The 24,109-nt window shown below is 43.7% G+C and overlaps 1 protein-coding gene, 1 long non-coding RNA gene and 1 pseudogene across 5 annotated transcripts; 2 read left to right on the top strand and 1 right to left on the bottom strand.

Annotated features, from left to right (window-relative positions):
• The window catches only part of LOC129831186 (zinc finger protein 883-like), a 145,443-nt pseudogene that overhangs the window by 114,166 nt on the left and 7,168 nt on the right, over window positions 1–24,109 (top strand).
• On the top strand, window positions 609–17,301 carry LOC129831289 (zinc finger protein 239-like). Of its 3 annotated transcripts, XM_055894566.1 has the most exons (5): window positions 609–957; window positions 1,070–1,103; window positions 3,806–3,986; window positions 5,001–5,384; window positions 15,352–17,301. In XM_055894566.1, exons 1-5 carry the CDS (start codon window positions 953–955, stop codon window positions 15,378–15,380), a joined length of 633 nt encoding a protein of 210 aa, XP_055750541.1. In that variant the 5' UTR covers window positions 609–952; the 3' UTR covers window positions 15,381–17,301. The 3 variants fall into 3 exon arrangements, with proteins under 3 accessions (XP_055750541.1, XP_055750524.1, XP_055750532.1); XM_055894549.1 differs by lacking the exon at window positions 15,352–17,301 and having other exon boundaries at window positions 5,001–7,045; XM_055894557.1 differs by lacking the exons at window positions 609–957; window positions 1,070–1,103; window positions 3,806–3,986; window positions 15,352–17,301 and adding an exon at window positions 4,015–4,487 and having other exon boundaries at window positions 5,001–7,045.
• LOC129831365 (uncharacterized) lies at window positions 17,291–22,238 on the bottom strand. Of its 2 annotated transcripts, XR_008755704.1 has the most exons (4): window positions 20,759–22,238; window positions 20,162–20,285; window positions 19,136–19,600; window positions 17,291–18,297 (listed from the first exon to the last, which is right to left on the bottom strand). It is a non-coding gene; the product is annotated as an uncharacterized LOC129831365 (long non-coding RNA). The 2 variants fall into 2 exon arrangements; XR_008755703.1 differs by having other exon boundaries at window positions 20,162–22,238.

Here is a 24,109-nt window from a genome sequence, read left to right as displayed (position 1 = left end):
AATAACATGCTACAGAAAGTTTTTTTTGTTTTGTTTTCATGGCCATGGTTGTCAACTGTACCACAAGAATAGAATGTAAATCACAGTGGATAGATGTGGTGGCAGCTGCAGAGAAGTACTTGGGTGTACAATATTTTACTGCAGAATTACAAGGTCTTTGAACGATAATATCCTGTCCTCCCAGTCTGCTGGCCTGGTGTAGAATCAGATGGCCAAAGTAGTGGAATAATGATGTTTTAATGGGTGTAACAGTATAACTTTCTGTTGTCCCCTCGCCCCGACCCGGGCGCGAACCAGGGACCTTCTGCACACATCAGCAACTGACACCCACGAAGCGTCGTTACCCATCGCTCCACAAAAGCCACGGCCCTTGCAGAGCAAGGGGCAACCCTACTTAAGTCTCAGAGCAAGTGACGTAACTGGTTGAAATGCTACTAGCGCGTACCCGCTAACTAGCTAGCCATTTCACATCCGTTACATAGGGTTAGTTTGTTTTTAACAAAGTGTAAAGAATTCTTTCTACAGAATAGTAGGCTGATACACAGCCAATTCACTAGGTGGCAGCATGCACCAATAGTCATTGTTTGCGGACTGCCATAACTCTGAAGAAGAAGAAGACCACTTCCTTCACAGCTCTGCTCGGTGAAGCGGAATAAGTATACATCCACTGATTATGGAGGTTGCATTGCTATAAATTCTTCATGGCCACTGCAGACGTCGGATTAAACATACATCAGGTTTTACTGGTTCCCTGAACGTATAGCGCTGCAGTAATTAGTCTGGTATTTTATAGGCTTCCCTTACTGGGCCTCAAGACAATTAAAACGATCTGGAATCTCGAGGACGTCGTTCCAACAGACCCTCGGGTAGAGGTAGACGATAACAGACAACAGGATTCTTGGTGGATAGGGTGTTGAACGTTTTTTTGACTCTAATAGAACCAGTAAAATATATGAAGTAAGATTCCTTTAGATTAATCGAGTTTTGATTTGATTGCTTTGGTCTAGCTGAGAAATTAACTGGAGTGTAGGCTAGCTACAGATTAACTGTCACGTTTTTTTATTTGAAGAAACGCTGAAAGAATAGCTTCCAGGATGGATCGGGTAAGTTATGTTGACTTTTATTAACAGTATGCCTACTGTGGTGTATAACATGTCTAGTTATCATCTTTGATTTTCCATATCCATTCGTTCCATTTGAACATCTGGACAAAATAAACAATGGTGGTAATAAACACTTGGGATATTTTGTCCTTCAGCAAAGTACCCTACTAGCCTAAAGCACACACATTGATACAAGGCAATGCGCAACGAGCAGGTAATGGAGAAATAATGAGGCTAAAGCTACATCTTCCAATAGGGGTGCGTGGGTAAAGTCACCGGGAAGCCAAGGCAGAAAAATAGCCATATTACAACCTATGTGTTGTGATAATTGTTTTGTTTGCTCTATAACCTGTTAGTTCATATGCCTTGACACAGCCGAGACAAGAAGGTGGCAGAATAAATTCAACTACACCTTTTGTTCAATCATAAAACCGGAGAGGAACATCTGTCCAGTTGAGTAGACAAAACATGTAGCATGTAACAAACAGTTACACGACCTTCAGAACGGTCAAGCAAGTGAATGTTCCTCACATTTCTGAATACTAAACAACTATTGATTTAGAGTTACCACAAGTCGAAAATGAAACATTCTATTCAAGCACCATTACAATTTAAACATCCTCTAATCACCTATGCTTAGTCTACCACAGTGACAACTAAAATATACCAAAAACCAGGGGTGAAACTTTCACTGGGGATGGAGTGAACATGTCCCCCCCCACATTCTGAAATTGAATTTTTGTCCCCCTCAGTTTTATTATTGGAATGTGATACAACATGAGGTAGGGGTGTGCTTTAGGACCACGCGGACCCCTCCGAGTGTCGGAGTGGTCAGGTAGGCTATTTGGAGTGTTTAATCAGTATGTCCACCCACCTCTAAAACCAAAGATGCGCCCCTGGCAAAAAAGGATTTAGTCCGATCAACCTAAGCTTAATATGATGCTAGGCAGGTAGCCTAGTCGTTAGAGTGTTGGACTTGTAACCAAAAGGTTGCAAGATCGAATCCCTGAGCTGAGAAGGTAAAAATCTGTTGTTCTGCCCCAGAACAAGGCAGCTAACCCAGTGTTCCTAGGCCGTCATTGAAAATAAGAATTTGTGGGGGCCTCCCGGGTGGCGCAGTGGTCTAGGGCACTGCATCGCAGCGCTAGCTGTGCCACCAGAGACTCTGGGTTCGCGCCCAGGCTCTGTCGCAGCCGGCCGCGACCGGGAGGTCCGTGGGGCGACGCACACGGTCTGGTAGAGCTGTGCTGTGGCGGGCCTGGTCTGGTAGCCTGGGAGGGAGGTTGTATGAGCTGTTGAAGAGGGTGGTGTGGAGGGAAGTGTGGCTTGCAATGCTCCAAACACTGCACTGGGCCTGTGACTGAGTACGGTTTGGGCATAGCTCTGTGTATCTGCATGCAGTTCCTGGGAGAGAAGTGGTGTGGGGGGCAGTGTTGCTCGCCTGTTCTCCAGTCTCTGTGAGGCACCACAGGATGCAGGTCTAAAGGAGTATCTGATTTCGTCTCAGGGAGTTGGCGGCTGGTCTGCTGCTCCTGTGGGTGAGGTGGACTGGCCACCCAGTGCAACATACTGGCGAAGGTGGAGACTGCCTCTGTACAGGCGTACATTGTCCTAAAGACAGTCCAGGCTGAGGGTGGGACAGTAGGCCAGGTGCACGTTGGACCAGGTGCACGTTGGACCATAGCACACAGTCCCGAGAGAGGCTGGCATTTACCCTCTGGATGGTGGCATGGTGGAAATCTCTCCAGTGGAGCAGGGTAGATGTTACTGTCTTTGCAAGGGGGGAAATGGTGGAGGCCATCTATGTCACTCCCCTTAGTGATGTGGTCACCCTCTCCTGTTGGGCATGCAGGGCATTGGTCCAAGTGTGAATGATGATATGGCTTGGGGAGCCAAGCTGGGCCACAGTAGCTCTGTCTGTTGTGGGGCACCATAACTTTGACATCATTTTATTTGGGAAAAGTTGATGCTCTAATATAAACTTGCCATTTGATTGATAGGAGTAATTGCAAGCCATGAGATGGGGATGGAGGGGGTCAGCTGGGTTGGTGCATTGTTTGGTTAGATTGGTTTGTAGGTTCTGATTCAGCTGTTGGCCTGGTCCAAGGTGTTTGTGGAACTCTTTGAAGAGTGGATGGTAGTGGCTGAGAAATTCCTGCCTTTGCTCATGTAGCTCCTTCTACAGGTCCTGCATGTGGCCAGTGTTGACTGTACTGGACAGTTCCTCTCTAAGTCTGCGGACTTCCATCCTGAGAGCCTGGTTGTCGTCCTCAACATTTTTCATTGCACACTGCTGCTCCCAGATCTCCTCCCTATGCTGACGCACCAGGCTGATCATCTCCATATAAGATGCTGTGGTACTGCAGGTGTCACGCCTGAGAGAGGCATGCTCAGGGCTGTGTCTGCTGCAGGTGGAGGGAGGGAGAGGGACACTGGGGACTACAGAACCGGGTTCAATCCCTGGTGCGGCTGGCTTACGGGTGAAGCGAGCAGTGTGTCAAGAAGCAATGCGGCTTGGCAGGGTTGTATTTCGGGAGGACACATGGCTCTCAACCTTCGCCTCTCCCGAGGCCGTACTGGAGTTGCAGCGATGGGACAAGACTGTTAATTACCAATTGGATATCATGAAATAGGGGGGTAATAAAAATAAATAGATATTTGGTCTAATGATATTCTATGTACAATACTTCTGCGGTCAACAGGACAGAACTAGCACCTTCCCCTCCACCCTGCCAGAGTCCCCGGGTTGCAACTCTCCCGGTAGTACCTTACTGCTGGGTCTGAAGAGGGTGTCTTCGTTGCTGATCGACTGCAGGAAAACACCAGGGCAGAGTGGAACTTCGAGAGGTGGACACGAGGAAGATGGAGATTTGATTTCATCAAGTAAGAACAATGTTGTATGTGGATTAGACTAGAATCTGCTTCTGAAACATCTGTTAATTGATCGATAAACAAGATACACTCATTGCCAGTTTATTAGGTACACCCATCTTGTACCGGATCGGAGCCGCCTTTTCCTTCAGAACAGCCTGAATTCTTCGGGATATGGATTCTACAAGGTGCCGGAAATTTTCCAGAGGGATGTTGATCCATGCTGACGCGATGGCATCACGCAGTTGCTGCAGATTGGACGGCGTCACATTCATGCTGTTCCATTTCATCCCAATGATACTCTATTGGGTTTGGTCAGCAACAATGTTCAGATTGGCTGTGACGTTAAATCGTTGCTCAATTGGTATCAAGGGACCTAACGTGTGCCAGGAAGACATTCCCCACACCAGTACACTGCCGCCAGGCTGGATGGGTCCATGGGCTCATGCTTTACACACCAAATCCAGACTGCCATCAGCATGACGCAACGAAAAACGGGATTTGTCGGACCAGGTAATGTTTTCCGATCCTCAATTGTCCAGTGTTGATGGCGTGCCCTCTGGAGACGTTTCTTGTTTTCAGCTAATAGGAGTGGAACCCGGTGTGGTTCTCTGCTGTAATAGCCCACCCGTGACGAGGATCGACTAGTTATGCGTTCCGTGATGCCGTTCTGCACACCACTGGTGTACTGCGCTGTTATTTTGTTGTGGCCCGCCTGTTAGCTGGCACGATTCTTGCCATTCTCCTTCAACCTCTCTTATCAACGAGCTGTTTTCACCCACAGGACTGCCGCTGACATTGTCTTTTGTTTGTCACTCGTTTTGCCTATTCTAATGTTTAATCAAACCGTAACTGAATGTCTCTACCTGTCTGCCTGTTTTAGGTAGCAAGCCACAGCCACGTGACTCACTGTCTGTAGGTGTACCTAATATACTGGTCACTGAGTGTACTGTATTTATTTATGATAATTTTTGTTTATGGACCCGTATTTCATAAACCTAGTAATTCAATGTCTTTGTTTCACAGGGGACACATCTAAACGTGGTCTCGGTGGGAGGGGCTTATCTGCTCAACTTCAACCACATGTTGCTGACGAGGCAGAGAAGTGTCTCTCCAGGTCAGAACACTTCAAGAAACATCAGCAGAGACGTACAGGGAAGAAACCTCCCCACTGCTGCTCTGACTGTGGGAAGAATTTCACTAGCCGGAGTTGCTTCATTATTCACCAGCGGATTCACACCGGCGAGAGACCGTACTTCTGCTCTCAGTGTGGGAAGAGGCACATCTCTGCAGGGCGTCTTAAAGAACACCAAAGAATCCATACAGGAGAGAAACCTTACAGATGCTCACAGTGTGGGAAGAGTTTTGCTCTATCTGGCACCTTAAAATCTCATCTGAGAATCCATACAGGTGAGAAACCATACTGCTGCTCTCAGTGTGGGAGGAGTTTTGCTGTATCTACCGCCTTAAAATCTCACCTGAGAGTTCATACCGGGGAGAAACCGTACTGCTGCTCTCAGTGTGGGAAGGGTTTTACTGTATCTAGTGCCTTAAAATCGCATTTGATAATTCATACTGGCGAGAGGCCTTACCCCTGCCTTCGTTGTGGGAAAAGCTTTGTTAGTGCAGGAAACCTAACTGTACACAAGCGGATACACACTGGAGAGAGGCCTTATAGCTGTGATCAGTGTGGAAAGAGCTTTGCTCTAGCTTCCGTGCTGACTTCCCACCGGCGCATACACACTGGAAAGAAACCTTATACCTGTGAACAGTGTGGGAAGAGCTTTGCCGTAGCTTCCTCCCTGACTAGACACCAGCGAACACACACTGGAGAGAAGCCTTATGTCTGTCTATGTGGAAAGAGCTTTGCTCAGTTAGGGACAATGAAAAGTCACCAGAAAACAAAAACGTGCCGTATTTCATCTCCCTCCTATACGGCACCAGTTCCAGATCCCTAAATAAACTTCTAGTGATTAATCATATCCATCTCCCATTGTTAAACAGTTGACTTAGTCTGATCACCATTGTAACCTCCGTGGAGCATAATATGCAGCTCTGATCTAGGATCAGGTCTCCCCTGTGTCTATATAATATTACACATCGGGATCTAAATGGATAAATGTTATCATAGAAGATGTCATAGTCAACCTGTGTGTGTGTGTGCTCATAAAACTAATCAATGATACATTGGATAATTGGTCAAGGCAAGAACTATGCATATTGTCTTGTAACATCGGTTAATGTAATAACTTTTAGATTTGTAATGTAATATCTTGTACCCCAGAAATGGAACGTAAATTACAGAAAATAGATGCTGTGGTGGCAGCTGCAGAGATTTATTTGGGTATATGAGATTTGACTTCAGAAGAGTTACATGGTGTGTTGAAGGGTGATGTCCCGTCCTCCCAGGCCGTTGGGATGGTGCAGGAGCAGATGGGGTCAAAGTAGTGGAATGGGGAAGTGGGTTTTTAATGTGTAGGTGGCAGCTGCTGAGAAGTACCTGGTTGTACAATGTTTTACTGCAGAAGAGTTATAAGATGCTTTGAAATAAAGAAATATACATAAACTCAGCAAAAAAAGAAACGTCCTCACACTGTCAACTGCGTTTATTTTCAGCAAACTTAAATATTTGTATGAACATAAGATAAACAACTGAGACATAAACTGAACAAGTTACCCAGACATGTGACTAACAGAAATTGAAGAATGTGTCCCTGAACAAAGGGGGGTCAAAATCAAAAGTAACAGTCAGTATTTTTTATTTATTTTTTTATTTAACCTTTATTTAACCAGGTAGGCAAATTGAGAACACGTTCTCATTTACAATTGCGACCTGGCCCAAGATAAAGCAAAGCAGTTCGACACATACAACAACACATAGTTACACATGGAGTAAAAACAAACATATAGTCAATAATACAGTGAAAAAAAATAAGTCTATATACAATGTGAGCAAGTGAGGTGAGATAAGGGAGGTGAAGGCAAACAGATATATGTATAAATAAATAAAAATATAAAAAGGCCATGGAGGCGAAGTGAGTACAACACAGCAAGTAAAATAAAAACTAAAAAAACACTGGAATGGTTGGTTTGCAATTGGAAGAAAGTGCAAAGTAGAGACAGAAATAATGGGTGCAAAGGAGCAAAATAAATTAAATAAATAAATACAGTAGGTAAAGAGGTAGTTGTTTGGGCTAAATTGTAGATGGGTTATGTACAGGTGCAGTAATCTATGAGCTGCTCTGACAGCTGGTTGCTTAAAGCTAGTGTAGGGAGATAGGTTGTTTCCAGTTTCAGAGATTTTTGTAGTTCGTTCCAGTCATTGGCAGCAGAGAACTGGAAGGAGAGGCGTCCAAGGAAGAATTGGTTTTGGGGGTGACTAGAGAGATATACCTGCTGGAGCGCGTGCTACAGGTAGGTGCTGCTATGGTGACCAGCGAGCTGAAATAAGGGGGGACTTTACCTAGCAGGGTCTTGTAGATGACCTGGAACCAGTGGGTTTGGCGACGAGTATGAAGCGAGGGCCAGCCAACGAGAGTGTACAGGTCGCAGTGGTGGGTAGTATATGGGGCTTTGGTGACAAAACGGATGGCACTGTGATAGACTGCATCCAATTTATTGAGTAGGGTTTTGGAGGCTATTTTGTAAATGACATTACCGAAGTCGAGGATTGGTAGGATGGTCAGTTTTACAAGGGTATGTTTGGCAGCATGAGTAAAGGATGCTTTGTTGCGGAATAGGAAGCCAATTCTAGATTTGACTTTGGATTGGAGATGTTTGATGTGGGTCTGGAAGGAGAGTTTACAGTCTAACCAAACACCTAGGTATTTGTAGTTGTCCACATATTCTAAGTCAGAGCCGTCAAAAGTAGTGATGTTGGACAGGCGGGCAGGAGCAGGCAGCGATCGGTTGAAGAGCATGCATTTGGTTTTACTTGTATTTAAGAGCAGTTGGAGGCCACGGAAGGAGAGTTGTATGGCATTGAAGCTCGCCTGGAGGGTTGTTAACACAGTGTCAAAAGAAGGGCCAGAAGTATACAGAATAGTGTCGTCTGCGTAGAGGTGGATCAGAGAATCACCAGCAGCAAGAGCGACATCATTGATGTAAACAGAGAAGAGAGTCGGTCCAAGAATTGAACCCTGTGGCACCCCCATAGAGACTGCCAGAGGCCCGGACAACAGACCCTCCGATTTGACACACTGAACTCTATCAGAGAAGTAGTTGGTGAACCAGGCGAGGCAATCATTAGAGAAACCAAGGTTGTCGAGTCTGCCAATGAGGATGTGGTGATTGACAGAGTCAAAAGTCTTGGCCAGGTCAATGAATACGGCTGCACAGTATTGTTTCCTATCGATGGCGGTTACGATATCGTTTATGACCTTGAGCGTGGCTGAGGTGCACCCATGACCAGCTCTGAAACCAGATTGCATAGCGGAGAAGGTGTGGTGTGATTCGAAATGGTCGGTAATCTGTTTGTTGACTTGGCTTTCGAAGACCTTAGAAAGGCAGGGTAGGATAGATATAGGTCTGTAGCAGTTAGGGTCAAGGGTGTCCCCCCCTTTGAAGAGGGGGATAACCGCAGCTGCTTTCCAATCTTTGGGGATCTCAGACGACACGAAAGAGAGGTTGAAGAGGCTAGTAATAGGGGTGGCAACAATTTCAGCAGATAGTTTTAGAAAGAAAGGGTCCAGATTATCTAGCCCGGCTGATTTGTAAGGGTCCAGATTTTGCAGCTCATTAAGAACATCAGCTGACTGTATTTGGGAGAAAGAGAAATGGGGAAGGCTTGGGCGAGTAGCAGAGGGGAGGGCAGTGCTGTTGTCCGGGGTAGGGGTAGCCAGGTGGAAAGCATGGCCAGCCGTAGAAAAATGCTTATTGAAATTCTCAATTATAGTGGATTTGTCGGTGGTGACAGTGTTTCCTATCTTCAGAGCGGTTGGAAGCTGGGAGGAGGTGTTCTTATTCTCCATGGACTTTACGGTGTCCCAGAACTTTTTTGAATTTGTGTTGCAGGAAGCAAATTTCTGCTTGAAAAAGCTAGCCTTGGCTGTTCTAACTGCCTGTGTATATTGGTTTCTGGCTTCCCTGAAAAGTTGCATATCACGGGGGCTGTTCGATGCTAATGCAGAACGCCATAGGATGTTTTTCTGTTGGTTAAGGGCAGTCAGGTCAGGAGAGAACCAAGGGCTATATCTGTTCCTGGTTCTAAATTTCTTGAATGGGGCATGCTTATTCAAGATGGTGAGGAAGGCATTTTTTAAAAATGACCAGGCATCCTCTACTGACGGGATGAGATCAATATCCTTCCAGGATACCCCGGCCAGGTCGATTAGGAAGGCCTGCTCGCTGAAGTGTTTCAGGGAGCGTTTGACAGTGATGAGTGGAGGTCGTTTGACCGCTGACCCATTACGGATGCAGGCAATGAGGCAGTGATCGCTGAGATCTTGGTTGAAAACAGCAGAGGTGTATTTGGAGGGCAAGTTTGTTAGGGTGATATCTATGAGGGTACCCGTGTTTACGGAATTGGGGTGGTACCTGGTAGGTTCATTGATAATTTGTGTGAGATTGAGGGCATCAAGCTTAGATTGTAGGGTGGCTGGGGTGTTGAGCATGTTCAAATTTAGGTCGCCTAGCAGCACGAGCTCTGAAGATAGATGGGGGGCAATCAGTTCACATATAGTGTCCAGAGCACAGCTGGGGGCAGAGGGTGGTCTATAGCAGGCGGCAACGGTGAGAGACTTGTTTTTAGAGAGGTGGATTTTTAAAAGTAGAAGTTCAAATTGTTTGGGAACAGACCTGGATAGTATAACAGAACTCTGCAGGCAGTCTTTGCAGTAGATTGCAACACCGCCCCCTTTGGCCGTTCTATCTTGTCTGAAAATATTGTAATTGGGGATAAAAATGTCTGAATTTTTGGTGGTCTTTCTAAGCCAGGATTCAGACACGGCTAAAACATCCGGGTTGGTAGAGTGTGCTAAAGCAGTGAACAAAACAAACTTAGGGAGGAGGCTTCTAATGTTAACATGCATGAAGCCAAGGCTATTACGGTTACAGAAGTCATCAAAAGAGAGCGCCTGGGGAATAGGAGTGGAGCCAGGTACTGCAGGGCCTGGATTCACCTCTACATCACCAGAGGAACAGAGGAGAAGTACGATAAGGGTACGGCTAAAAGCTATGAGAATTGGTCGCCTAGAGCTACTAGAGCAGAGAGTAAAAGGAAGTTTCTGGGGGCGATAAAATAGTTTAAAGGAATAATGTACAGACAAAGGTATGGTAGGATGTGAATACAGTGGAGGTAAACCTAGGTATTGAGTGATGATGAGAGAGATCTTGTCTCTAGAAACATCATTGAAACCAGGTGATGTCATCGCATATGTGGGTGGTGGAACTGAGAGGTTGGATATGGTATAGAGAGCAGGGCTAGAATCTCTACAGTGAAATAAGCCAATAAACACTAACCAGAACAGCAATGGACAAGGCATATTTACATTAAGGAGAGGCATGCTTAATCGAGTGATCAATAAGGGTCCAGTGAGTAGAGGTTGGTTGGGGTCGTGGCGATCCAGACAGCTGGCCGGGTATATGGCTATCGGTAGCAGCATAGGATGGAGGTCTGTTTGTAGATACCTCGTGCGTTTCCGTCGGTAGGTTCCGTGTAGTGGGGTTTTGTTCAGATAGCAGCCGATAAGACAGCTAACGATTAGCGGGCCTCAGATGAGCGTTCAGGTAACGTCGGGACGGAGGTGCCGGTTGGATAAATCCCTCGGGCAGATAACGTCGGCAGTCAGTCGTGAAGGACCGGTGGGGTTCCGTATCTGCAGCAGCAACAAAAGAAACGGCTCCGGATGGTGATGGAACTCCTCAGCTGGCTAGCTCCAGCATGATTTGATTTTGCTCCGGGGTCGACGTAAGCCAATAGTCACACGGTATGCAGCTAGCTAGCTGCGAAATCAAGGTGCAAGTGTCCAGAGCCTGCGGTTGGAATCCGGGGAAACTGAGAGAAAAAAAGTCCCGGAATGCTCCGGTCCGAGTCGCGTTGCACAAAAGTGCCGGTAGATTATCGAGCTAAAGGAATAGCTGATGACCGCAAAACGTGGGCAGCTGAAACACCAACGCTAGCCAGCAAACCGGCTAATTTCGGGGCAGCTACAGATTAGCTTCTGGCTAGCTATCGGAGTAGCTTCTGGTTAGCTTTCAGGCTAGCTTCTGAATTAGCCCCTGGCTATCTTCCACGATGGATTTTCAGATTGAGGTAAATAATACTTATTGTAATTGGTGAAGCGGGTAGCAGGAAAGCTTTTGCAGGAAAGCTTTTGTAGTTGAGTTCTTGGATAATAAAATAAATTAAAGATATGTGAAGAAAAGGTGTAAATATATATATACAGGACACGATAATACGGAAAAAGACGTCTGAACTGCTAAGCCACCTTGGATTTCGTATCTGGTGTGGTCCACCAGCTGCATTAAGTACTGCAGTGCATCTCCTCCTCATGGACTGCATCAGATTTGCCAGTTCTTGCTGTGAGATGTTACCCCACTCTTCCACCAAGGCACTTGCAAGTTCCCGGACATTTCTGGGGGGAATGGCCCTCCACCCTCCGATCCAACAGGTCCCAGACGTGCTCAATGGGATTGAGATCCGGGCTCTTCGCTGGCCATGGCAGAACACTGACATTCCAGTCTTGCAGGAAATCACGCACAGAACGAGCAATATGGCTGGTGGCATTGTCATGCTGGAGGGTCATGTCAGGATGAGACTGCAGGAAGGGTACCACATCATGGAGGAGGATGTCTTCCCTGTAACGCACAGAGTTGAGATTGCCTGCAATGACAACAAGCTCAGTCCGATGATGCTGTGACACACCGCCCCAGACCATGACAGACCCTCCACCTCCAAATCGATCTCGCTCCAGAGTACAGGCCTGGGTGTAACGCTCATTCCTTCTACGAGAAACGTAAATCCGACCATCACCTCTGGTGAGACAAAACCGCGACTCGTCAGTGAAGAGCACTTTTTGCCAGTCCTTTCTGGTCCAGCGACGGTGGGTTTGTGCCCATAGGCAACGTTTTTTCCGGTCATGTCTGGTGAGGACCTGCCTTACAACAGGCCTACAAGCCCTCAGTCCAGCCTCTCTCAGCCTATTGTGGACAGTCTGAGCACTGATGGAGGGATTGTATGTTCCTGGTGTAACTCGGGCAGTTGTTGCCATCCTGTACCTGTCCGGCAGGTGTGATGTTCAGATGTACCGAACATCACACCTGCCGGACAGGTACTGTTGTTACACGTGGTCTGCCACTGCGAGGATGATCAGCTGTCCGTCCTGTCTCCCTGTAGCACTGTCTTATGTGTCTCACAGTATAGACATTGCAATTTATTGCCCTGGCCACATCTGCAGTCCTTATGCCTCCTTGCAGCATGCCTAAGGCACGTTCACGCATATGACCCTGGGCATCTTTCTTTTGGTGTTTTTCAGAGTCAGTAGAAAGACCTCTCTTTAGTGTCCTAAGTTTTCATAACTGACCTTAATTGCATACTGTCTGTAAGCTGTTAGTGTCTTAACTACCGTTCCACAGGTGCATGTTCATTAATTGATTTTGGTTCATTGAACAAGCATGGGAAACAGTGTTTAAACCCTTTACAATGAAGATCTGTGAAGTAAGTCGCTCTGGATAAGAGCGTCTGCTAAATGACTTAAATGTAATGTTAAATGTATTTGGGTTTTTACCAATTATCTTTGAAAGACAGGGTCCTGAAAAAGGGACGTTTCTTTTTTTGCTGAGTGTTGAAGTCGGATGTTTACATACACCTTAGCCAAATGCATTTAATCTCAGTTTTTCACAATTCCTGACATTTAATCCCAGTAAAAAAATTCCCTGTCTTAGGTCAGTTAGGATCACCACTTTTATTTTAAGAATGTGAAGTGTCAGAATAATAGTAGAGAGTGATTTATTTAAGCTTTTTTTTTTTTTTTCATCACATTCCCAGTAGGTCAGAAGTTTACATACACTCAAATAGTATTTGGTAGCATTGCCTTTAAATTGTTTAACTTGGGTCAAACATTTCAGGTAGCCTTCCACAAGCTTCCCACAATAAGTTGTGTGAATTTTGGCCCATTCCTCCTGACCGAGCTGGTGTAGCTGAGTCAGGTTTGTAGGCATCCTTGCTTTTTCAGTTCTGCCCACAAATTTTCTATAGGATTGAGGTCAGGGCTTTGTGATGGCCACTCCAATACCTTGACTTTGTTGTCCTTAAGCCATTTTGCCACAACTTTAGAAGTATGCTTGGGGTCATTGTCCATTTGGAAGACCCATTTGCGACCAAGCTTTAATTTTCTGACTGATGTTGCTTCAATATATCCACATAATTTCCCTTCCTCATGAAGCCATCTATTTTGTGAAGTGCACCAGTCCCTCCTGCAGCAAAGCACCCCCACAACATGATGCTGCCACACCCGTGCTTCACGGTTGGGATGGTGTTCTTCGGCTTGCAAGCCTCCCCCTTTTTCCTCCAAACACAATGATGGTCATTATGTCCAAACTGTTCTATTTTTGTTTCATCAGACCAGAGGACATTTCTCCAAAAAGTACAATCGTTGTCCACATGTGCAGTTGCAAACCGTAGTCTGGCTTTTTTATGGCAGTTTTGGAGTAGCGGCTTCTCCCTTGCTGAGCTGCCTTTTCAGGTTATGTCGATATAGGACTCGTTTCACTGTGGATGTAGATACTTTTGTACCTGTGTCCTCCAGCATCTTCACAAGGTCCTTTGCTGTTGTTCTGTGATTGATTTGCACTTTTCGCACCAAAGTACGTTCATCTCTAGCAGACAGAACGCGTCTCCTTCATGAGCGGAATGACGGCTGCGTGGTCCCATGGTGTTTATACTTGCGTACTATTGTTTGTACAGATGAATGTGGTACCTTCAGGTGTTTGGAAATTGCTCCCAAGGATTGAACCAGACTTGTGGAGGTCTACCATTTTTTTTCTGAGGTCTTGGCTGATTTCTTTTGATTTCCCCATGATGTCAAGCAAAGAGGCACTGATTTTGAAGGTAGGCCTTGAAATACATCCACATGTACACCTCCAATTGACTCAAATTATGTCAATTAGTCTATCAGAAGCTTCTAAAGCCATGACATAATTTTCTGGAATTTTCCAAGCTGTTTAAAGGCACAGTCAACTTAGTGTATGTAAACTTCTGACCCACTGAAATTGTGATACAGTGAAATAATCTGTCTGTAAACAATTGTTGGAAAAATTACTTGTCATGCACAAAGTAGATGTCCTAACCGAGTTGCCAAAACTATAACGAGACATTTATCGAGTGGTTGAAAAATGAGTTTTATTGACTCCAACCTAAGTGTATGTAAACTTCTGACTTCAGCTGTGTATATATTTTGAGATAGTGGTATATAGGTGTGTGTTTGGTTGGTGGTGAATTTTTTTCTTTTTTATATGTGTCACATGTAACATGATTGAAAACACCCACTACTGCAGAGTAGGTGGCAGCATGCACAAACAAAATGTGCAAATGCCATGACACTGAAGAAGACCATTTCCAAATGCCTGACTTCTGTGGAGGCTGCATCGCAGGAAATGCTGTATGGCCAGTGGCAACCCGTCATTCAGGGCATATGGGGCAGAAAATAAATATATTTAAAATAAAATATATATTTTTTTAAATGGTTGGCTGTTTTGCTTGTTGTTTTGCATTAATACATGTTTTATATCAGTTTGCAAACAATAAAAAATAAAGTAATAATTGCGTTAATAAAGCTGCATACAAACATTTGTTTATTTCTTTCTTAAGGCAGCTCCAAAATGCAGGTGTTTCAGCGTAGTTCAGTGCTTTCTTTGGTTGTGGGACAGCCAGCGGAAAATACAGAACATAGGGGTTGGTAATGTTCTCTAGTTGCGCTGTGTTGCACATTTTCTTAACATTTGTCATAATTAGCATTGAATTTGTATCCCCTCGTCGGACTTCGACTGCATATTTTCTTCCAACCTGAAAACATTGAAGCCACGCCCATTTTCTGAATTGCATTATGGGCCCGAAAAGTACGGAAATAGTGTTCACTGCTTGTATACTTAGTATTTTGGCGAATGTAGTACGACATCCGGGGGTTTTTGGCATACTAACTATGACTAATAAGCACACTACATACTCAATTTACCTCACAAATAGTACGGTTAGTGTGGTTAGTATGTGTATTCGAACACAGGTTAGGTCACAGAAAAATCTTTGGGGAGAGCTCGACTGGGAAAATACGTTTTGAACGGTCATCCAACTCGGAATTCCATTTCGGGAACTTGGGCCTCTTTCTAGAGCTCCGACCTGAAAATCACTGACGTCATGATTCAACCTTTGTTTTTCCCCCAGAATTTTCAGTTGTCTTGAAAGCACCATAAATCCAGAGAATGCCAGACTTTGATTACAACATTTGCCCACAAGAAGGACTGTCGCACCATCTTCCTGTTCAAGTGTGCATAGCACAACAAGGTGAGTCCAAAAATGTATTGTATGCTGCTGCATAAATTATGTAATATGCCAGGGAGATATGTATACTGTAGCTAAGAAAGTAATACTAAGTGTATGTTGTGTAGTTAGCTGTTAATAGCCCATGTGCCTCACCCTAATAATTTGGTACCTTTCCCCCTCATAACTTAGCCTACTGTTCTGATTTGGTGGTGTACGTTTAGCCTATAGCCTGTTTTAGAGAAATTCCATCATCGAATATTGTAAGAGCTTTCATCGTCGGCTTACATTCCCCCTTTATTTATCCTACAGTCTGACTTGGTGTACAGGGAGAATAGCCTACTGTAAGACCAGCCCATATTCTGTCACTACATTTCAAAAGTGCTGAACAAATAGTATATTGACTGTTACTTTATATGGACTACTATTGTCTTAATTGAAATGACAGGTTGCCTCATCCTTCCCTTATGTCATAGTTTGTACATCTCAATTGTCAGTAGAAACCACATTCGTTTAAGCAATTCACCCATATCAGCTATGTTTTTTTAAGGCAGTAAATGAGGCTGAATGAACTGTTAGGCTGCCAGACAAGGTGCTGTTAATAGCCAGGCATAGCCAGCGTAAGGATTCACTCCATGGTGCTGAAAAGATATATCTGCTGTTGGGACAGCTTTATGTAATAATCCCCAGTTTACAATTGGCTCATTCATCCCCCTCCTCTCCCCTGTAACTATTCCCCAGGTCGTTGCTGCAAATGAGAACGTGTTCTCAGTCAACTTACCTGGTAAAATAACGGTAAAATAAATAAATAAATAAAAAATGTAGGCCCTAATACTTTGTGGACACCGTTTGTCCCTGTTACAGTGCCATTTAATGTATTGTTTAGTGTTCTGTTGTTGCTTTGCTGGCATGCATCCCCCCCAAAAATGTTTGGGGTTTGCCCCACCAAGATTTACATGCTGAAATCGACACTGACTTTACTGGTTCACTGCACGGATAGCTTATTGGTAATCAGTCTGATTTACTAGGCTACTGTTACTGGGCCTCAGCCAATAACGATATCTGGACTCTGGAAGAGAACGTTGTCAGAGAGGAAGAGGCAAAGAGGCCCAACTCGAGCCATCTAGCCATGATCTAATTTGAAAGACAATAGCAAGTGATTTCACTAATCTCAAATTCGGCATGCCACTTTCCAGCAAACAGAAGCCAGCCATAGACTGCAAGTTGTTTTTGTTGTGTCTATAAATACCTTAGAATTGTTGTGATTTTAATTAGATTTTATTTGCAAATGTTAAAACAATGCAACCACACGTGGACATAATGCAGTTACAATCATTGAGGATGACACCAAAAACCTGATTCAATCATTTAAAGTTAAAATGGATGAATGATATATTGATTATAGCAAGAACAACCTACATTTGACATTAATTTAACATACTATATATTTGAGACAATACAAAGTTATTTTCTAACAATAAATTAATCCCTAAACCGCATCACCCACTTGTAGAAAAGTGTTTGACTATGTACAGTAGGTGGCGGTACAATTTAAACACCACAGAAGCCGGAAAGTATCAACAGGAAGTGCTTTGTTACCGTCCTCTATTGCGTTTTTAAACCAAATAAAAATCAACAGGCTTTTTCTGGATCTTTTCTGATGTAAAATTAGTCTACATGAGACGTTCATTTGTCCCAATTTAAATCGAGTTTTGATCATTTAAGAAGGTGTGATCTAGCTTTTATTTGTTTGAACGCTGTGACAAAGAAATGAACTGCAGCGTACACATTTACTGTCATGTTTTTTTATTTGAAGAAACGTTGAAGAAAGAATACAGTGGCTTCCACTATGGATCGGGTAAGTTTGTTTGACTTTCATGAACAGTATGCCTACTGTGGTGTATAACATGTCTAGGTCTTCATATTTGACCTTTCAATAACCATGAGTTCGATTTGAACAGCAGGACAAAAGAAACCATGGTGGTAATTTCAGCCAAGTAGCCTACTAGCTCATCGCACACAGATTGATGATACAAGGCAATGCGCAACCAGCAGCAGGTCAAATCAGACCCAGGGAGAAATAATTAGGCATCGGCTACACCAGTGATGTATATAAACCCTGGATTGCTCATGCTATATATTGGCCATTGAGAGGCTTTGGTTAACCTCTTTGAGGTATTTTCTGAACACCTTCTCACTTTGTTTATCCAGATGTCAGTTTGACCACAAACACCGTTTACACACATTTTTGGCGCCCAAATAAAAAAGGCAGTTGAAAATAGGTGATTCTTGTTGCTAGGCTACCAGTTATGGTGCTTTTAGCTTGTGTTTCCCCGGGTCTTTATGCAGAGGTAATACAACAATGAATCAAAGAATGATATGGAGTTAATATTAGTCAAATTATTGAGCATGTTCTCAGCGCAAATAAGCATCAGAAATGGTCCTTATTTAGCATATCAAGATCCTGATGTAGACCTCAGTCAAGAGCATATGCATTGTATGTGCTGAGAAAATATACAATGTAGGCCTACTGTCAGTATTTGTCATCATATTGAGAAATAGGCCTATCTCATGATATATAATGAGTCAATATCTGGCCATACCATGTATGATATCGGGAGGGAATCCATAAATTATTTTAATAAAATAATGAATTTCATATTTGTCTAATTATTGAGCCTTTGCTGAAAACTGCATCAGAAATCCTCCTTATTTTCAGCATATCAAGATCCATATATGGACCTCAACCAAGATAAGCTTAATGTCTTGAATGTGCTGAGAAAACACAGATATGCAATGTATACAGTCAGTATTGATCATCATGAAGAAAGAAAATAGGGTGTCACATACCTCAGTGTAACAGTATAACTTTAAACCGTCCCCTCGCCCCGACACGGGCGCGAACCAGGGACCCTCTGCACACATCGACAACAATCACCCACGAAGCAGCGTTACCCATCGCTCCACAAAAGCCACGGCCCTTGCAAAGCAAGGGGCAACCCTACTTAAAGTCTCAGAGCAAGTGACGTAACTGATTGAAATGCTACTAGCGCGTACCCGCTAACTAGCTAGCCATTTCACATCCGTTACACTCACCCCCCTTTCAACCTCCTCCTTTTCCGCAGCAACCAGTGATCCGGGTCAACAGCATCAATGTAACAGTATAACTTTAAACCGTCCCCTCGCCCCGACACGGGCGCGAACCAGGGACCCTCTGCACACATCGACAACAGTCACCCACGAAGCAGCGTTACCCATCGCTCCACAAAAGCCACGGCCCTTGCAAAGCAAGGGGCAACCCTACTTAAAGTCTCAGAGCAAGTGACGTAACTGATTGAAATGCTACTAGCGCGTACCCGCTAACTAGCTAGCCATTTCACATCCGTTACACTCACCCCCCTTTCAACCTCCTCCTTTTCCGCAGCAACCAGTGATCCGGGTCAACAGCATCAATGTAACAGTATAACTTTAAACCGTCCCCTCGCCCCGACACGGGCGCGAACCAGGGACCCTCTGCACACATCGACAACAATCACCCACGAAGCAGCGTTACCCATCGCTCCACAAAAGCCACGGCCCTTGCAAAGCAAGGGGCAACCCTACTTAAAGTCTCAGAGCAAGTGACGTAACTGATTGAAATGCTACTAGCGCGTACCCGCTAACTAGCTAGCCATTTCACATCCGTTACATCAGGAAATTGAATGATTCCATATCCGGCCATAGGAAATGTCCATGTGTGATATTCAGAGTAATCCCAATATCATATATGTCTATAATAAAATAGTTTTGATATATCGTTTATTACATTTGAACTTGAAAAAACATTGGAACAAAGACATCTGGATTCAGAATTTCTGTTACAAATTCTAGACGTCAGATTAAAATGAGAATATACAGTCTGCTGGCTGTTGCGCTCTAATAGCTAAAATCAGTTTTGAACTAATTGTTGAAGTATGTTTAGAATTGACCATGGATAGTCAAAGGTAATTGTCTCCAGCTTTCACTATGTGAATAGCTCAATTAATTGTGAAGGATGAAACTACATGAGCCTACTGTTATATTACACAAAGACAAACCCAGTTGGTCAGATGATCTTCAGTTTTCTCTGGATGATGCAAAGCACACATTGAGCAGTCTTGCTTCATATTGAAGACTGGAAGAAAAAAAAGAGGACCACATTTTTATGCCTGGTTGAAGTCCTAGGTTTTAATGATTAGTGCCAGTAGATTGCAGAGGGGTTCACATACAGTTCAGAGACAAATCATAATGTAAACATTTAGCCCAACAACAAAACATGTACTTCTTATATTAGTGGATTTTTTGTTATCCACCCTCTAGTATCTTTCAATTCCCATGGTAATATATAAATATAGACAGACTACATGCCCTCTATCAAATCAAAACTGGAATGTTTCCTCCAAACAAAGGTTGTAAAAGTATACTAGACATTTATAGAATAAATCATACCTAGTTTGATGATTCTGTCATAATCAGTGAAAACGTTATTAATTTATACCGCTTTAAATGGCATTTTATATATTATGTATTTCTATCAAATCAAACCTTGAATTTTTCCTCAAAATCAATGTTGTAAACGTATGTTAGACATTTATAGAATACATCATACATAGTTTGATGTTTCTGTGACAAATGGTGAATTTAAATGTCTTTTGTCGAATGTCCGTCAAATGTCCGAATATAAAACCAACTTTACCTCGGTGGTTTCGGGGGCATTAGCCCCGTTCCCCAACCCAAGCACCACACAGCTGGAACAGCGTGCACTGCAGAGTTGTTGACAAATATCCTACACATGGGCTAGTCCTCCATCCAGATCGGAGCTGTAAAAAGAATGAAGCCTGTCAAATGCCTAGCTCTTACCATAGCTTGGACTATAGAACTAGCTAGTGTTGCAAAAGCCAATTGCATTGCATGCATTGTAAGCTAGCAGCGTGGCAATTTGCCCAACGTTTTGTGTTGGTTTTGAACTGATGTAGTTAGCTAGCTAGCTATGTTTTGTGGAAAAATGTAGGACTGGCATTTGGAAGTGAATTAGCTATCATGAGCTTCCATGTGTGTCTAGGTCAGCTGTTGTTGTCTGGCTTTACCTGCCGAATGGCTTTGTTATATGTGTATCAAACCTCCCATAAACAAATATAGCTAGCTACCTTTCTTTGCCCGTTCATTAGCTAGCTAGCTTTCAGCTGACTGGTGTTACCTAGCTAGCTGCAGAGGCTAGCTGCTGGACTTTGGGCAAATAAGCTAATTTTAGCTAATAGTAACTGTATTGTTCCAGAGCAACAGAGTTACTGACCCGTTTGAATATAACTCGGAGATCCGGCTGAAAATATGTTAGAAATGCTACAAAAAAGGAGCTCATCGTTTGTTGCTAATGGACGACAATGTGCACGTGGAAGTGAGAATCTGTTGGAGCGACAAACTTAGTCAATACGATGTTTTTTCAATCAAATGGTCACTTTATGTTAGCTACAGTGCATTTGTAAAGTATTCCGACCCTCTTCACTTTTTCCCCACATTTTGTTACGTTACAGCCTTATTCTAAAATTAATGTAATGTTTATTGACTCATCAATCTACACACTATACCCCATAATGACAAAGTGAAAACAGGTTTTTGACATTTTTGCAAATGTATAAAAAATAAACATACTTTATTTAGTATTCTGACCCTTTACTCAGTACTTTGAAGCACCTTTGTCAGCGATTACAGCGTCGAGTCTTGGGTATGACACTACAAGCTTGGCACACCTGTATTTGGAGTTATGCAAGTCCCTGACTAAAAAGATCTTGGTCGACCGAGAGTAGTCTGTTTTTTCGACCAATCGATTGGTTGAAATGTCAACGTGTATTTTTCCCATATATAGACACACCCTATGTCTTTGAATAAAGTCAACTAAAATCAGCTATAAGTGTACCAGAGTCAATTCTAAAGAACAATATATTAAGCTTTTATTACAGCAAAGACTAAAAACAGTTAGTAAATTGCCGTTTAGTTATTGTTTAGGCTAATTATACAAAGCTCCCTTTATTACTTTGTTTTAAAACTAAAATGCTTGATTGCATTTCAAAGCATGAATGACTCGTCTGTGTGATGAAATGAACAAATTATTGATTGATTTCATGTGTGACAAACTGATTTGTATTCTTTTTACTTTTGGTTTTGTACACAAGCTTCGAACAGCTGAAAATACAATATTTTGGGTTATGGAAAATACACTGCTCAAAAAAATAAAGGGAACACTTAAACAACACAATGTAACTCCAAGTCAATCACACTTCTGTGAAATCAAACTGTCCACTTAGGAAGCAACACTGATTGACAATACATTTCACATGCTGTTGTGCAAATGGAATAGACAACAGGTGGAAATTATAGGCAATTAGCAAGACACCCCCAATAAAGGAGTGGTTCTGCAGGTGGTGACCACAGACCACTTCTCAGTTCCTATGCTTCCTGGCTGATGTTTTGGTTACTTTGATTGCTGGCGGTGCTTTCACTCTAGTGGTAGCATGAGACGGAGTCTACAACCCACACAAGTGGCTCAGGTAGTGCAGCTCATCCAGGATGGCACATCAATGCGAGCTGTGGCAAGAAGGTTTGCTGTGTCTGTCAGCGTAGTGTCCAGAGCATGGAGGCGCTACCAGGAGACAGGCCAGTACATCAGGAGACGTGGAGGAGGCCATAGGAGGGCAACAACCCAGCAGCAGGACCGCTACCTCCGCCTTTGTGCAAGGAGGAGCAGGAGGAGCACTGCCAGAGCCCTGCAAAATGACCTCCAGGAGGCCACAAATGTGCATGTGTCTGCTCAAACGGTCAGGAACAGACTCCATGAGGGCCCGACGTCCACAGGTGGGGGTTGTGCTTACAGCCCAACACCGTGCAGGACGTTTGGCATTTGCCAGAGAACACCAAGATTGGCAAATTCGCCACTGGCGCCCTGTGCTCTTCACAGATGAAAGCAGGTTCACACTGAGCACATGTGACAGACGTGACAGAGTCTGGAGACGCCGTGGAGAACGTTCTGCTGCCTGCAACATCCTCCAGCATGACCGATTTGGAGGTGGGTCAGTCATGGTGTGGGGTGGCATTTCTTTGGGGGGCCGCACAGCCCTCCATGTGCTCGCCAGAGGTAGCCTGACTGCCATTAGGTACCGAGATGAGATCCTCAGACCCCTTGTGAGACCATATGCTGGTGCGGTTGGCCCTGGGTTCCTCCTAATGCAAGACAATGCTAGACCTCATGTGGCTGGAGTGTGTCAGTAGTTCCTGCAAGAGGAAGGCATTGATGCTATGGACTGGCCCGCCAGTTCCCCAGACCTGAATCCAATTGAGCACATCTGGGACATCATGTCTCGCTCCATCCACCAACGCCACGTTGCAACACAGACTGTCCAGGAGTTGGCGGATGCTTTAGTCCAGGTCTGGGAGGAGATCCCTCAGGAGACCATCCACCACCTCATCAGGAGCATGCCCAGGCGTTGTAGGGAGGTCATACAGGCACGTGGAGGCCACACACACTACTGAGCCTCATTTTGACTTGTTTTAAGGACATTACATCAAAGTTGGATCAGCCTGTAGTGTGGTTTTCCACTTTAATTTTGAGTGTGACTCAAAATCCAGACCTCCATGGGTTGATAAATTTGATTATCATTGATCATTTTTGTGTGATTTTGTTGTCAGCACATTCAACTATGTAAAGAAAAAAGTATTTAATAAGAATATTTAATTCATTCAGATCTAGGATGTGTTATTTTAGTGTTCCCTTTATTTTTTGAGCAGTGTATATTTAAAAGCAGTTTAGATGCTGCAATGATTCTATACACTATACTTGCTTGTTTTGTCACAAACTGAAATTAGGCGAACTATAAAAAATGTAGCAACCAGGAAATGGTGGAGCAATTTCTTTATAGTGTTACATAATGTTTTTTGGTAGGCTTACATGTATTGATTTTGTTTTCTGGCACACATGGTCCTCACGCTAGTGTAACAGTATAACTTTTGTCCGTCCCTCGCCTCGAACCAGGGACCCTCTGCACACATCAACTGCCTCCCACGAAGCGTCGTTACCCATCGCTCCACAAAAGCCGCGGCTCTTGCAGAGCAAGGGGAACCACTATCAAGGTCTCAGAGCGAGTGACGTCACCGATTGAAACGCTATTAGCACGCACCACCGCTAACTAGCTAGCCATTTCAGATTGATTGCACTAGCTCCACTTCTACCTAGATACTATGTTACCGAATCCCTAATTGTCTTTCCATCCTCCTAAAGTGTGCACTTTTTCACTTCCATTCACTGATTTGAAAGGAAATGACTGGTATAAAACATATTGATTACTTTTGAAAATATTTTCCTGTCATTTGTTAACAATTCATTTAACTATCTTTTAATCAAATTGCTAAAAACCGAACTACGAAACCAAAATTGTATAGTGTCGAGTTTACATACAGTTTGAAAACGGTATAAATTGACATTCATTTAATTTAGGGTTAAGGTAAAACCAAATAATTTATGGATATGGCTGTAAATACTACATCATCCTTCTTTAGCCAGTAGGGCAAAGTGGGTCACTTTGTGATACCATTTCAAATGATAGTGTAGTGTACAATGTACTGCTGAAATACTTGGCTGGTAAATTGTAGTTTA

The sequence above is a fragment of the Salvelinus fontinalis genome, chromosome 2, assembly GCF_029448725.1.
Source record: "Salvelinus fontinalis isolate EN_2023a chromosome 2, ASM2944872v1, whole genome shotgun sequence".
In the NCBI taxonomy this organism is placed as follows: Eukaryota; Metazoa; Chordata; class Actinopteri; order Salmoniformes; family Salmonidae; genus Salvelinus; species Salvelinus fontinalis.
This window is presented reverse-complemented; position numbering and strand designations above follow the sequence as displayed.

Excerpts from the sequence above, each read along its gene's own strand:
- LOC129831289 (XM_055894549.1), top strand. Across the intron at positions 1,104-3,805 it reads TAGCTTCCAGGATGGATCGG|GACAGAACTAGCACCTTCCC; the intron begins GTAAGTTATGTT and ends TGCGGTCAACAG. Across the intron at positions 3,987-5,000 it reads TGGAGATTTGATTTCATCAA|GGGACACATCTAAACGTGGT; the intron begins GTAAGAACAATG and ends TTTGTTTCACAG.